The sequence below is a fragment of the Elephas maximus genome, chromosome 3 (genome assembly GCF_024166365.1).
Source record: "Elephas maximus indicus isolate mEleMax1 chromosome 3, mEleMax1 primary haplotype, whole genome shotgun sequence".
In the NCBI taxonomy this organism is placed as follows: domain Eukaryota; kingdom Metazoa; phylum Chordata; class Mammalia; order Proboscidea; family Elephantidae; genus Elephas; species Elephas maximus.
This window is the reverse complement of record NC_064821.1, coordinates 95,941,164-95,953,833: the sequence shown is the minus strand read 5'-3', so window position 1 is coordinate 95,953,833 and position 12,670 is coordinate 95,941,164. Positions and strand designations below refer to the sequence as shown.

At 40.9% G+C, this 12,670-nt stretch overlaps 1 protein-coding gene across 2 annotated transcripts in view; it reads right to left on the bottom strand.

The window, feature by feature from the left end:
• Window positions 1–12,113, bottom strand: part of ZYG11B (zyg-11 family member B, cell cycle regulator) — a 122,943-nt gene extending 110,830 nt beyond the window's left edge. For both annotated transcript variants that reach the window (XM_049879255.1, XM_049879256.1), the window contains exon 1: window positions 11,895–12,113. In XM_049879255.1, coding sequence (XP_049735212.1) covers window positions 11,895–11,924 — 30 coding nt within the window. In that variant the 5' untranslated portion in view covers window positions 11,925–12,113. The remainder of the gene's footprint in view (window positions 1–11,894) is intronic.
• Between the last annotated feature and the right edge of the window lie 557 nt (window positions 12,114–12,670).

The following is a 12,670-nucleotide window of genomic DNA, read 5'->3' as shown; positions in this document are numbered from 1 at the left end:
CCTGAATCGTGCAGTTCAATCTGTGTGTCCATAGCTAGCCTATAAGGTCACTGCAGCTTAGGCCCCATAAGTATCGTAAGGAGTCCATAAATTCACATGCATATCGAGGAGGCTCTAGATACAATAAACAATTACCTTGAAATAGACACTATTTCCAGTGTATAATAAATGACTAATAGACTACAGTATCATTTTAAAAACATTACTGAATTTCTACCAACTTTTTATCATTATATATATTTTTCCTAATTGATGTATTTTTAAAGTATACTCCTGTCATGTCCTTGAAGTTTTTCAGTGCTAAAAAGGTATCTTAATGGGGTCCACTGCCTTAGACAATAGGGAGGAATTAAAAAATGCTGAGTAGGAGAGTGACATGACTCCATTCTTCCCTCTGTTTCCATCCTTACCCAGTTACTGCAGAATAATTTATTTTTCTTTCACTTATGAGCCTGAACAATTTTAGCCATGATTAGTATGTATGAGAGTAGTATTAAACCAAAAAAAAAAAAAAAAACCAAACCTGTCACCACTTAGTCAATTCTGACTCACAGCGATCCTACAGGATAGAGCAGAATTACCCTACAGGGTTTCCCAGGCAGTAATCTTTATGGAAGCAGACTGCCATATCTTCCTCCCTCAGAGCAGCTTGTGGGTTCAAACTGCCAACCTTCTGAGTAGCAGCCGAGTACTTACCCACCACACCACCAGGGTTAGTACTAGTAGCATGCGTTTTGTCAATGAAGTACTTAAATTCCGAAGACATAAGTACCATCCACATCTGATACTGTCCTTCAAAGAGCTTTATAGAAGGTGATATGGCTGTATGAATCAAGAACCATACGAGTTTACACATTTCCTGACCAATTTTTTTCCCAATAAACATGAATTACTTTTATAATGGAAACAATGATACAAATATTTTAAATGTCTGAACTCAGCTTAAATTCCTGTAACTTTATGGAGGCTGGGGAAGGTCTCTGAAATAGCACAAGCTTACGGGTCAGACAAACCTGTGTTTGGATACTGCTCTGACACTAGCTATTTTATCACAGGTAGGTTAGTTGATTTCTCAGAGCCTTACTTTTTTATCTTTGTAATGAGAAAACATTATTAACCTCATGGAATTGTGAAGATTAATTAGTACATTCCCTCATACCTTGTGTGCTCACTACACGAAAGCTATTTTATGAGCTCATGTTCCTATAAATAAGACCCAGCATACAAGAATGTTGTCCTACATCTAAGTCAATTGGCATAAAATCTATTAAGAAACCGTTCTGCATCCTGCTTTGGAGAGTAGAGTCTGGGGTCTTAAATACTTGTGAGTGGCCATCTAAGATGCATCAATTGGTCTCAACCCACCTGGACCAAAGGCGAATGAAGAACAACAAAGACACAAGGTAATTATGAGCCCAAGAGACAGATAAGGGCCACATAAACCAGAGACTATGTCAGCCTGAGAATAGAAGAGCTAGATAATGGATGGCTACAACCAATGACTGCCCTGACAGGGAACACAACAGAGAACCCCTGAGGGAGCAGGAAAGCAGTGGGATGCAGGCCTCAAATTCTCGTAAAAAGACCAGACTTAATAATCTAAGACTAGAAGGACTCTGGAGGTCATGGTCCCCAGACCTTCTGTTAGCCCAAGACAGGAACGATTCCCAAAGCCAACTCTTCAGACAGGGATTGGACTGGACTATGGGACAGAAAATGATACTGATGAAGAGTGAGCTTCTTGGATCAAGTAAACACATGAGACTATGTGGGCAGCTCCTGACTGGAGGGGAGATAAGAAGGCAGAGGGGGTCACAAGGTGGCAGAATGGACACGAAAAGAGAGAGTGGCGGGAAGGAGTGTGCTGTCTCATTAGGGGGAGAGCAACTAGGAGTATATAGCAAGGTGTATATAAAATTTTGTATGAGAGACTGACTTGATTTATAAAGTTTCACTTAAAGCACAATAAAAATTAAAAAAAAAGAATATTGTCCTTAACATTGTTTTCTATTTTGATTGTTAGCATTAAAAATGCCTTTTATTCCACTGCAAATACTGACTATCCCTGCCACTTATTAGCTAAATACGTTGTTGAGGGCTACCTTTTGAACCTATGAAAAAATGCAGTGTTCTAAACCATTAATGTAATCCACCACATAAATAAAACAAAAGACAAAAACCACATGATCTTATCAATTGATGCAGAAAAGGCATTTGACAAAGTCCAACACCCTTTTATGATAAAAACTCTCACCAAAATAGGAATTGAAGGAAAATTCCTCAACATAATAAAGGGCATCTATGCAAAGCCAACAGCCAACATCACTCTAAATGGAGAGAACCTGAAAGCATTTCCCTTGAGAACGGGAACCAGAGAAGGATGCCCTTTATCACCGCTCTTATTCAACATCGTGCTAGAAGTCCTAGCCAGGGCAATTAGGCCAGACAAAGAAATAAAAGGCATCCGGATTGGCAAGGAAGAAGTAAAGTTATCACTATTTGCAGATGACATGATTATATACACAGAAAACCCTAAGGAATCCTCCAGAAAACTACTGAAACTAATAGAAGAGTTTGGCAGAGTCTCAGGTTATAAAATAAACATACAAAAATCACTTGGATTCCTCTACATCAACAAAAAGAACACCGAAGAGGAAATAACCAAATCAATACCATTCACAGGAGCCCCCAAGAAGATAAGATACTTAGGAATAAATCTTACCAAGGATGTAAAAGACCTATACAAAAGAAAACTACAAAGCTCTACTACAAGAAATTCAAAAGGACATACTTAAGTGGAAAAACATACCCTGCTCATGGATAGGAAGACTTAACATAGTAAAAATGTCTATTCTACCAAAAGCCATCTATACATTTAACGCACTTCCGATGCAAATTCCAATGTCATATTTTAAGGGGATAGAGAACAAATCACCAATTTCATATGGAAGGGAAAGAAGCCCCGGATAAGCACAGCACTACTGAAAAAGAAGAAGAAAGTGGGAGGCTTCACCTTACCTGACTTCAGAACCTACTATACAGCCACAGTAGTCAAAACAGCCTGGTATTGGTACAACAGACACATAGACCAATGGAACAGAATTGAGAACCCAGACATAGATCCATCCATGTATGAGCAGCTGATATTTGACAAAGGACCAGTGTCAATTAACTGGGGAAAAGATAGCCTTTTTAACAAATGGTGCTGGCATAACTGGATATCCATTTGCAAAAAAATGAAACAGGACCCATACCTCACACCATGCACAAAAACTAACTCCAAGTGGATCAAAGACCGAAACATAAAGACTAAAACGATAAAGATCATGGAAGAAAAAATTGGGACAACCCTAGGAGCCCTAATACAAGGTATAAACAGAATACAAAACATTACCAAAAATGATGAAGAGAAACCCAATAACTGGGAGCTCCTAAAAATCAAACACCTATGCTCATCTAAAGACTTCTCCAAAAGAGTAAAAAGACCACCTACAGACTGGGAAAGAATTTTCAGCTATGACATCTCCGACCAGCGCCTGATCTCTAAAATCTACATGATTCTGTCAAAACTCAACCACAAAAAGACAAACAACCCAATCAAGAAGTGGGCAAAGGATATGAACACACATTTCACTAAAGAAGATATTCAGGCAGCCAACAGATACATGAGAAAATGCTCCCGATCATTAGCCATTAGAGAAATGCAAATTAAAACCACGATGAGATTCTATCTCATTCCAACAAGGCTGGCATTAATCCAAAAAAACACAAAATAATAAATGTTGGAGAGGCTGCAGAGAGATTGGAACTCTTATACACTGCTGGTGGGAATGTAAAATGGTACAACCACTTTGGAAATCTATCTGGCGTTATCTTAAACAGTTAGAAATAGAACTACCATACAACCCAGAAATCCCACTCCTCGGAATATACCCTAGAGAAATAAGAGCCTTCACACAAACAGATATATGCACACCCATGTTTATTGCAGCTCTGTTTACAATAGCAAAAAGTTGGAAGCAACCAAGGTGTCCATCAACGGATGAATGGGTAAATAAATTGTGGTATATTCACACAATGGAATACTACGCATCGATAAAGAACGGTGACGAATCTGTGAAACATTTCATAACATGGAGGAACCTGGAAGGCATTATGCTGAGTGAAATTAGTCAGAGGCAAAAGGACAAATATTGTATAAGACCACTATTATAAGATCTTGAGAAACAGTATAAACTGAGAAGAACACATACTTTTGTGGTTACAGGGGGAGGGGAGGGAGGGAGGATGGAAGACGGTTTTTTACTGATTAATTAGTAGATAAGAACTGCTTTAGGTGAAGGGAAGGACAATACTCAATACATGGAAGGTCAGCTCAACTGGACTGGACCAAAAGCAAAGAAGTTTACGGGATAGAATGAATGCTTCAAAGGTCAGCGGAGCAAGGGCGGGGGTTTGGGGACCATGGTTTAGGGGGACTTCTAAGTCAATTGGCAAAATAATTCTATTATGAAAACATTCTGCATCCCACTTTGAAATGTGGCGTCTGGGGTCTTAAATGCTAACAAGCGGCCATCTAAGATGCATCAATTGGTCTCAACCCACCTGGAGCAAAGGAGAATGAAGAACACCAAGGTCACACGACAACTAAGAGCCCAAGAGACAGAAAGGGCCACATGAACCAGAGACTTACATCATCCTGAGACCAGAAGAACTAGATGGTGCCTGGCCACAACCGATGACTACCCTGACAGGGAGCACAACAGAGAACCCCTGAGGGAGCAGGAGATCAGTGGGATGCAGACCCCAAATTCTCATAAAAAGACCAGACTTAATGGTCTGACTGAGACTAGAGGAATCCCGGCGGTCATGGTCCCCAAACCTTCTGTTGGCACAGGACAGGAACCATCCCCGAAGACAACTCATCAGACATGAAAGGGACTGGACAGTGGGTAGGAGAGAGATGCTGATGAAGAGTGAGCTAATTGTATCAAGTGGTCACTTGAGACTGTGTTGGCATCTCCTGTCTGGAGGGGGGATGCGAGGATAGAGAGAGTTGGAAGCTGGCAAAATTGTCACGAAAGGAGAGACTGGAAGGGCTGACTCATTAGGGGGAGAGCAAGTGGGAGTACGGAGTAAGGTGTATATAAACTTATATGTGACAGTCTGACTTGATTTGTAAACGTTCACTTGAAGCTCAATAAAAGTTAATAAAAAAAAAAAATGCAGTGTTCTAGCTACCATGGATGTTCCATAGGTTCATGTCATTAATTTGTATATATTTAACCATTGAATAATTACTTAAAATTTTCTTCTTTCAAAACAATAGTTTGAGAGTTTCCAAGAGCTTATCTACCGAATATGCGTGAATCAGTGGAAATTAGTGAACTGGCTCATGATATAGTCACTCAGTCCATTCTAGCTTCACTTGAATGTTGACCATCACAGTGCCTTTAAATTATTTTTATTCTTATAATGAACTCTTGGTTAAAGACAGGAAATGTAAGTTACACTGATAATAATATCAGAGTTTATGATAATGATCATTATGAAAATTCTATTTAGGGCATTTTCGTCAGATTTATAAGTTGCATTTATCTGACCAAACCAAAAGCCAAACTCGTTGCCGTCGAATCAATTCTGACTCATAATGACCCCAAAGGACAGAGTAAAAATGCTTCATAGGGTTTCCAAGGAGCACCTGGTGGATCTGATCTGCCGACCTTTTGGTTAGCAGATGTAGCTCTTAACCACTACACCAGCAGGGTTTCTTTATCTGACCAGGATTCTTAAATAGTACATCAAGATATCTCAGTAACATTTTTTATTTTATTTTGTTTTAGATGAAAGTTTACAGTGCAAATTAGTTTCTCATTCAAAATTTTATACACAAATTGTTTTGTGACATTGGTTACCATCCCCACAATGTTTCAGCACTCTCCCCCATCCACCCTGAGCTCGTTTGTCCGGATCTCCTGTTCCTTCCTGCCTTCCCTTCTTTGCTTTTGGGCAGGGGTTGCTCATTTGGTCTGGTATACTTGATTGAACTAAGATGCACATTCCTTAAGTGCGTTAATGTTTCATAGGCTTGTCTAATCTTTGGCTGAAAGGTGGACTTTGGGAGTGGCTTCAGTTCTGAGTTAGCAGAGTGTCTGGGGGCCATAGTCTCGGGGTTCCTCCAGACTCTGTCAGACCAATAAGTCTGGTGTTTTGTGTGTTTGTGTGTGTGTGAATTTGAATTTTGTTTTACATTTTGCTCCTGCTCTGTCCAGGACTCTCTATTGTGATCCCTGTCAGGGCAATCGGTTCAGTAATTATTCTAAGTGCTTGCGGAAAAATATATAGATATATAACAATAATTATAATATCTGATCCCCGGATTTTCATATATTAGGAATAAACTAACCATACTTACAATGTCTTATTTGTAGAGACAGGATTGCAAGTAGCAGCCCGGGACTTCCCTTTTAATCATTTAGAAACAAAACAGAACAATTATCTAAACCTGTTGATTTCTTAAGTGCTAAAAAGGCAAGAATTCCAAACTTAAGGTTAAAAATAAAAAAGTCAGTTCTTGCCTATTTTGATGACATAAATATAATTATTGTCAATCTACATCTTAATACATATTCTTTTTTTTCCAATTCAACAATTTCTACCTGCATAATTCAGTGACAATTACATTCTTCAATTTGTACAATCATTCTCACTGTCCTTTTCCAAATTACTCCACCACCATTAACATAAACTCACTGCCCCCTAAGCAAAAATTCCGCCCTTCCCTACCTCCCACTCCTGGCACCAAACCAAAACCCAATGCCGTCAAGTTGATTCTGAATCACAGTGACCCTAAAGGACAGAGTAGAACTGCCCCATAGGATTTCCAAGGAGCAGCTGGTGGATTCCAACTGGCCAACCTTTCGGTTAGCAGCCGAACCCTTAACCACTGTGCCCTGGTAACCACTAATAATCTTCCATTTCTATATATTTGCTTGTTTCTTATGAGTGAGGTCATACAGTATTTGCACTTTTGCAACTGCTTTATTTCATGCAGCATGTTTTCAAGGTTTATCCATGTTGTGGCATGCATTCAGACTTGATTATTTTTTAGGGCTAATATTCCACTGTGTGTATTTACCATATTTTGTTTATCCATTCATCTGTTTACAGACATTTTTGCTGATTCCACATTTTCGCTACTGTGAAAAGTCCTGCAATGAACACTGGTGTACAGGTTTATGTTTGCATCCCTGCTCTCACTTCTGGGTATATGCCTAGGATTGGGATTGCTGAGTCACATGGTAGTTCTATGCTGAACTGTTTGAGGAACCACCAAACTGTTTTCCACAGTGGCTGTACATTCGCACCAACAATGAATGAGGGTTCCAGTTTCTCGACACCCTGCCAACATCTATTGTTTTCCTTTTGGGGGGGGCATTGCCATTCTAATGGCGGTGAGGTGGCTATCTCTTTGTGATTTTGATTTGTATATATATTCATTTTAAAATTGGAAACTAAAGCTTTATCTATAAAATTAATGCACCATTTGTTAAATGGGAAAGGCTGAAATTCATTTTAATATGTTTATTATTAAAACAATATTTTAAATTAACTATGACAAGCGTAATTTGAAAATAAAAATTCTTTACTTAAAATTCCTCTTTTCTCATATGCTACACAAAAGCTATTTAAAAAAAAAAGTTGGGAATTGGGAAATGCTGACTCTCTCTACATGACCTAATACATGAACTTTGGGACAGGTAAATAGAGGACACTGGTATAGTAAATTTACTTTGTTTTAATGTTCTCAATAATCCCTAAAGGCGGCATATATGAAAACCGAGAGGCAGTGAGCAAACTGCAATGCTACTACGCTTCTCCTGCAACTCCATGGTAATGCCTCTATGGAAAATTCACTTAGTCAGAGTTATACCAGATCTTTGTATTTCATTTTCCTACATTCTCCTTCCCCCAGTTGAAATTACCATTACCATAAAACAAGGTAAGGGTGAAAGTTCACACACTAATTTTTCACCTAGACTTACCCAACTATTTTCTTTATGTTTCATAGTGTATTTAGAAAGACCATCCTTAAAATCTTCTCTTGATTATGATACAAAACAAAACAAAACCCAAAAACTTTTAAGGTACTAACCCAGTACAAAACCCAGTGCCGTCGAGTCGATCCCGACTCATAGCAACTCTATAGGACACAGTAAGGTACTAGAGCCAATGAAATGAAGCCAAAACTCCTTAGACAATAATTCAAGGTCCTCCATGATCTAACCTCAAGCTTATCTAGTCTCACCTCCTACTCTACTCTCTATGCTAGAGTCACACACGTGCCAGAATACATCATGTTTCTGTCTTAGCTTCTATGGTGAAGCTGGTCACTTTTCCAGGAATGACTTTCCTCCCCAAACCCTTACCCAACCAAACCATAAATGTTCAAATGTCCCAGTTGAAATGTCCCCTTCTCAATGAAGCTACCCTGATTTTCTGGTCATTTCCCCCAAAATCATTCATTCAACAAATGCTTACTGAGCACTTATTATGCACCAGGCACTATACAGGTATTCAAGATGGCAACAATGAGTCAAACAAACATGATCTCTACCTTCATATCTCATTGGCTTGTTCTGAAGATTAGATGAGATAAAATATGTGAAGCATTTAAAATAGGGCCCAGCACAGTTATGTTAAAAAAATATTAGCTATTAGCATTAATCATCCTACCTAAAATAGTTGTTCCCTTCCCCATACACTCACCATCACTTTACATCTCACCCTGGTTTATTTTTTTCTTAGCACTTCTAACTACTTCTCATCATATATTTATAAACTCTTGTTTACTGGCTAATTCCCCTACTAGGGACCATGTATTTTTTTTTTTTTTAACACTGTAACCCTAGTGCCTAGAACATCACCTGGCCCTTAGCAATTGGTCAAAAAATATCCATACATCAGTGATTTTTACTATCTGGAGGTAGAGACAGACATTAATCAACTAATTACAGAAAGAAATGTAAAATTACAATTGACGTGTATGCTATGAAGAAGGGCTACATAATAGAAAGGGGTATAGCCTTGATTTTTTGGGGGGTGGGGGCAGTGGACAGGCCAGTTTCCCTGAGTTCCTTGAAGTGAGAACTTCAAGACAACGTCAGAGTGAAGCAGGCAAGACAGGGCACCACAATAGGTCATTTACACATGCTGTTCCTTCTATCTGGAGTACTCTTTCCATAACACAACTCCTATAATTTAATCCTTCAGTTCTCTTCTCATAAGCAATATTCTCTGGTAAGCCATTCCTAACTATCCCATTCTGTGATCCCACAACTTCCCCTCTTGTAGCACTCACCTTTAAAATTACGTTTTGTTTGATGTCTATAAAGTCCACACACATAAGATACAAAAAAGCAGGGACCACATCTGTTTTATCATATCCCCAAGGCCAACACAGTCTATGGCACTCCAAAAACATTATCGGATGAATGAAAAGTAAGGACTGTATCTCTGACCAGTGGTTTTAAAAGGGTGGTGCAAGCATCAACATCAGCTGGTACTTGTTAGAACTGCTAACTCTCAGGCTCTACTCCAGATGGAATGAATCAAATCCTGGAGATGGGGGACCAGCAAGTGCTCACTGTGATTTTGATTTACAGTAAAGTTTGAGAACCTATCTTAGACATCAACTATGCAAAACACAACATAAAAATAGAAAATGCAAAGCTTTACAATAATCATTCATTTAACACCTATTTATTGAGTGCCTTCTAAACATACTGCACAAAGAAAACAAAAAAGCAGCCTCTACAGATAATTCCCAGCTCAAAATAAGCCAATATTTGCCTTTTCTTCATTTTCCCGCACATGCACTTTTACTGTGTGTGTATATGTGCTTTAACAAGTAAGGAAAAATCAAGTTGGTTGGAGGCCAAGTCTAAACTATAATCTTGCCTAATAATTTTTCCAGCTTCGCTTCCTATTGCACATCCCTTCATGCTAGCCTATTTCCCACAATACATCCTAATTCCTTTCTATTTCCACTTAAATTCACAATAAAGCAAAATGATCTACATAAATTTTATTTAACCTTCCCAGTCCAGTTCAAATGCCAGTTTTTGATCCTAAATACTAAAGAGGAGTTCATAACTCCCCCTTCTGTACTCATACATTCATTTTCAGTGGCAGGACCAGAACTTCCAAAAATCTGGCAATTTGATGTCCTAGATACCACAGCTCTTTATTCTGAAGGGAAGATCATCACATCTCACTAAATTTCCCTTTTGCACCAAAAACAAGATTCCCAAACTAAACCCTTCTGTGTAGGCCACTAGTTGCCTCAACTTTCAGTTGAGATATATTTGTCAAGTCGTAAGGTAAGCCCATGAAGTGAATCATTCAAACACTGGAAATAACAGAAGTAAGGCATAGCTTCTGCCTCAAAGAGCTGCATTTGATAGGAGGAAACAGGTTAGCACACAATGTCAGTGATGAGTTGGCGGGGAGAAGGATTGCTGGGGGGCAAACACAGAAGAAGGACAACCTAAAAATGCAGGAGTCAGTGAGTTAGGGAAAGTTCATAGATGAAATAATTTTTACAGTAAAGTCCTTTTCCACAAAACAGATAGCGAAAATCAGAAACTGAGTGACATCCTAGGAGAGCATGATTACCACGACTCACTTCTGACTAAAATGTCTTATTCCTCCCAGAGGACAAAACTTAGCCTGTTGCATATTATGGAGCAATGTTCTCAATAAACACACTGCAACCCACGTGTAACCTAACTCAATGTAAAACCGACTGAAGTCTCAACTTATTTTGAAACAGGAAGAACAAAAAATTGCAAATATGAGGTCCTCCCAACCAAAAGCAGAGTGGGCAAAACAAAGAAACTCTTTAGAAGATATTAGACTGCCAAGCTAATTTTCAATCCTCAGATGCCCTGGTCCCTGCCTCCAAACAAAAACAAATCATTTGTTCTGAGTAATCATCAAGCCTGTAAATAAGTATTTTTAAAATCCCCACACTGTACCTCCACATGAAAAGACAATTAAAAAAATAATAAAGTTCAAACCATTTTTGTTTAGTTCTGTCAGAAGGCCAGACAGCTCATTAGGTCAGAGTCTGCATGCTGGCCCTCACCCCATCATTCTAAAACACACCATCACTCAGATTTCGCACTGACCCTAGGAAATAAGGCTTGCAGGCGCTCTCCAATACCTCCAATCTCCTCTTTCCCCTCTCCAAAAAAAAAAAGAAAAAGAATTCCCATCTGGCTGCCCTACAGCTCCTGGGAAGCAATAGCTCTCAGACTGTTCCCGCTTAGACCCCTGAAGCCCGTAGAAGGAAATGGGGACAGCTGTGAGAGCGGGGGAGAGAGGACATCCGATAAGGGGGAAAGGAAATGTGAAGGGCTGAGAACCAAGGGGCGAGGAGATACGAAGGGGAGAGGGGATAGAGACAGGGCAATGAAGATACAACGGTGAAGGAGGGTAAGAAGGGAGAGCAAGGAACAAGAGAGAAAAATAGGGGGAGAAAGGCAGAAGTAGAAAACCCAGAAAAGACAAAAAAGCAAAACGGAAGAGAAAAGGAAGGGAGGGGTGAAAGACGAGGAGGGGGCGGCAAAGGGGAACGCGAAAACGGCTGTCACTGGGGTGATAAAAAAAGTGTCGCCGGGGAGGGGGGTGACTAAGGAGGTGTCACCTGAAGGGGCTCACCTCAGCAGGTGGACGGGGGGCACAGGGAAGGAGGAGCTGAACATCAGGGGGCGGTAACGGGGGGCTGAGATAAAAGCGGGGCGCGGAGAGAACAGCAGGGCTAGGGAGGGGCAGGCCCGCGGGGGCCGGGGTGGCGGGCGGCTGCGGCTCAGGCAGGCCCGCTCCCTCACCATGGCTGTGCTGGCCTGGTCCTCGGGCATGCGGCCTCTGTCCTGGGTTCGGCGGCGGGCCAGGCCCGAGCCCGCCCCCAGGCTGAGCCGGCGCGGGGGCTCCAGGAGGCTCGGGCGAGCGGCGGCTCCGGGCTCGGCCCAGGCCTCGGCCTCCTTCCCTCAGAAGCTGGTAGTGCAGCCGCAGCAGCCGCAGCCCAAGCCAGAGTACAGACTCCGCCCCCGCGAGGCCCCGCCCCCGCCCGCGAGCTAGAGCTTGACCCGCCTCCGCCCTCAGTGCGCAGACTCAGCCGAGGTCCCGCCCCTCTGCCCGACCTCCGGCTTCTCCCCACCCAGGTCCTTAAAAGAGCCACACCCCCACCAAGTCGTCCTCCCCTTCCTTTAAAAATAAGAGCTTTGAATGTCACGTGACGACAGGAGACTAGCGCACTCACTTGTTTCAGTCATCTACAGACCCTTGGGTCACGCTCCCTCATTCTTTAAGATTTTAGCCCTGGTTCATTGTCAATAATGTTGTCATAATTCTTGTTGATTTCAATCTCTTATTAATTTTTCCAATACTGCCCTCTCCATTTCTTTTTTCTAGTAATCACCCTGCCTCTGCCCTTTCTCATGCTCATACTTTAAATCTTATCGTTACCAATAATTGTAACCCCTGCAATTATAATCATTTTAATCACCCAACTCTCCAATCACAACCTCCTCCCTTTCTAGCTCACTCCTTCTAATACCCCAACTCCAAAAATTCTCCAACTCCCTGGAGACCCAAAATACATTGC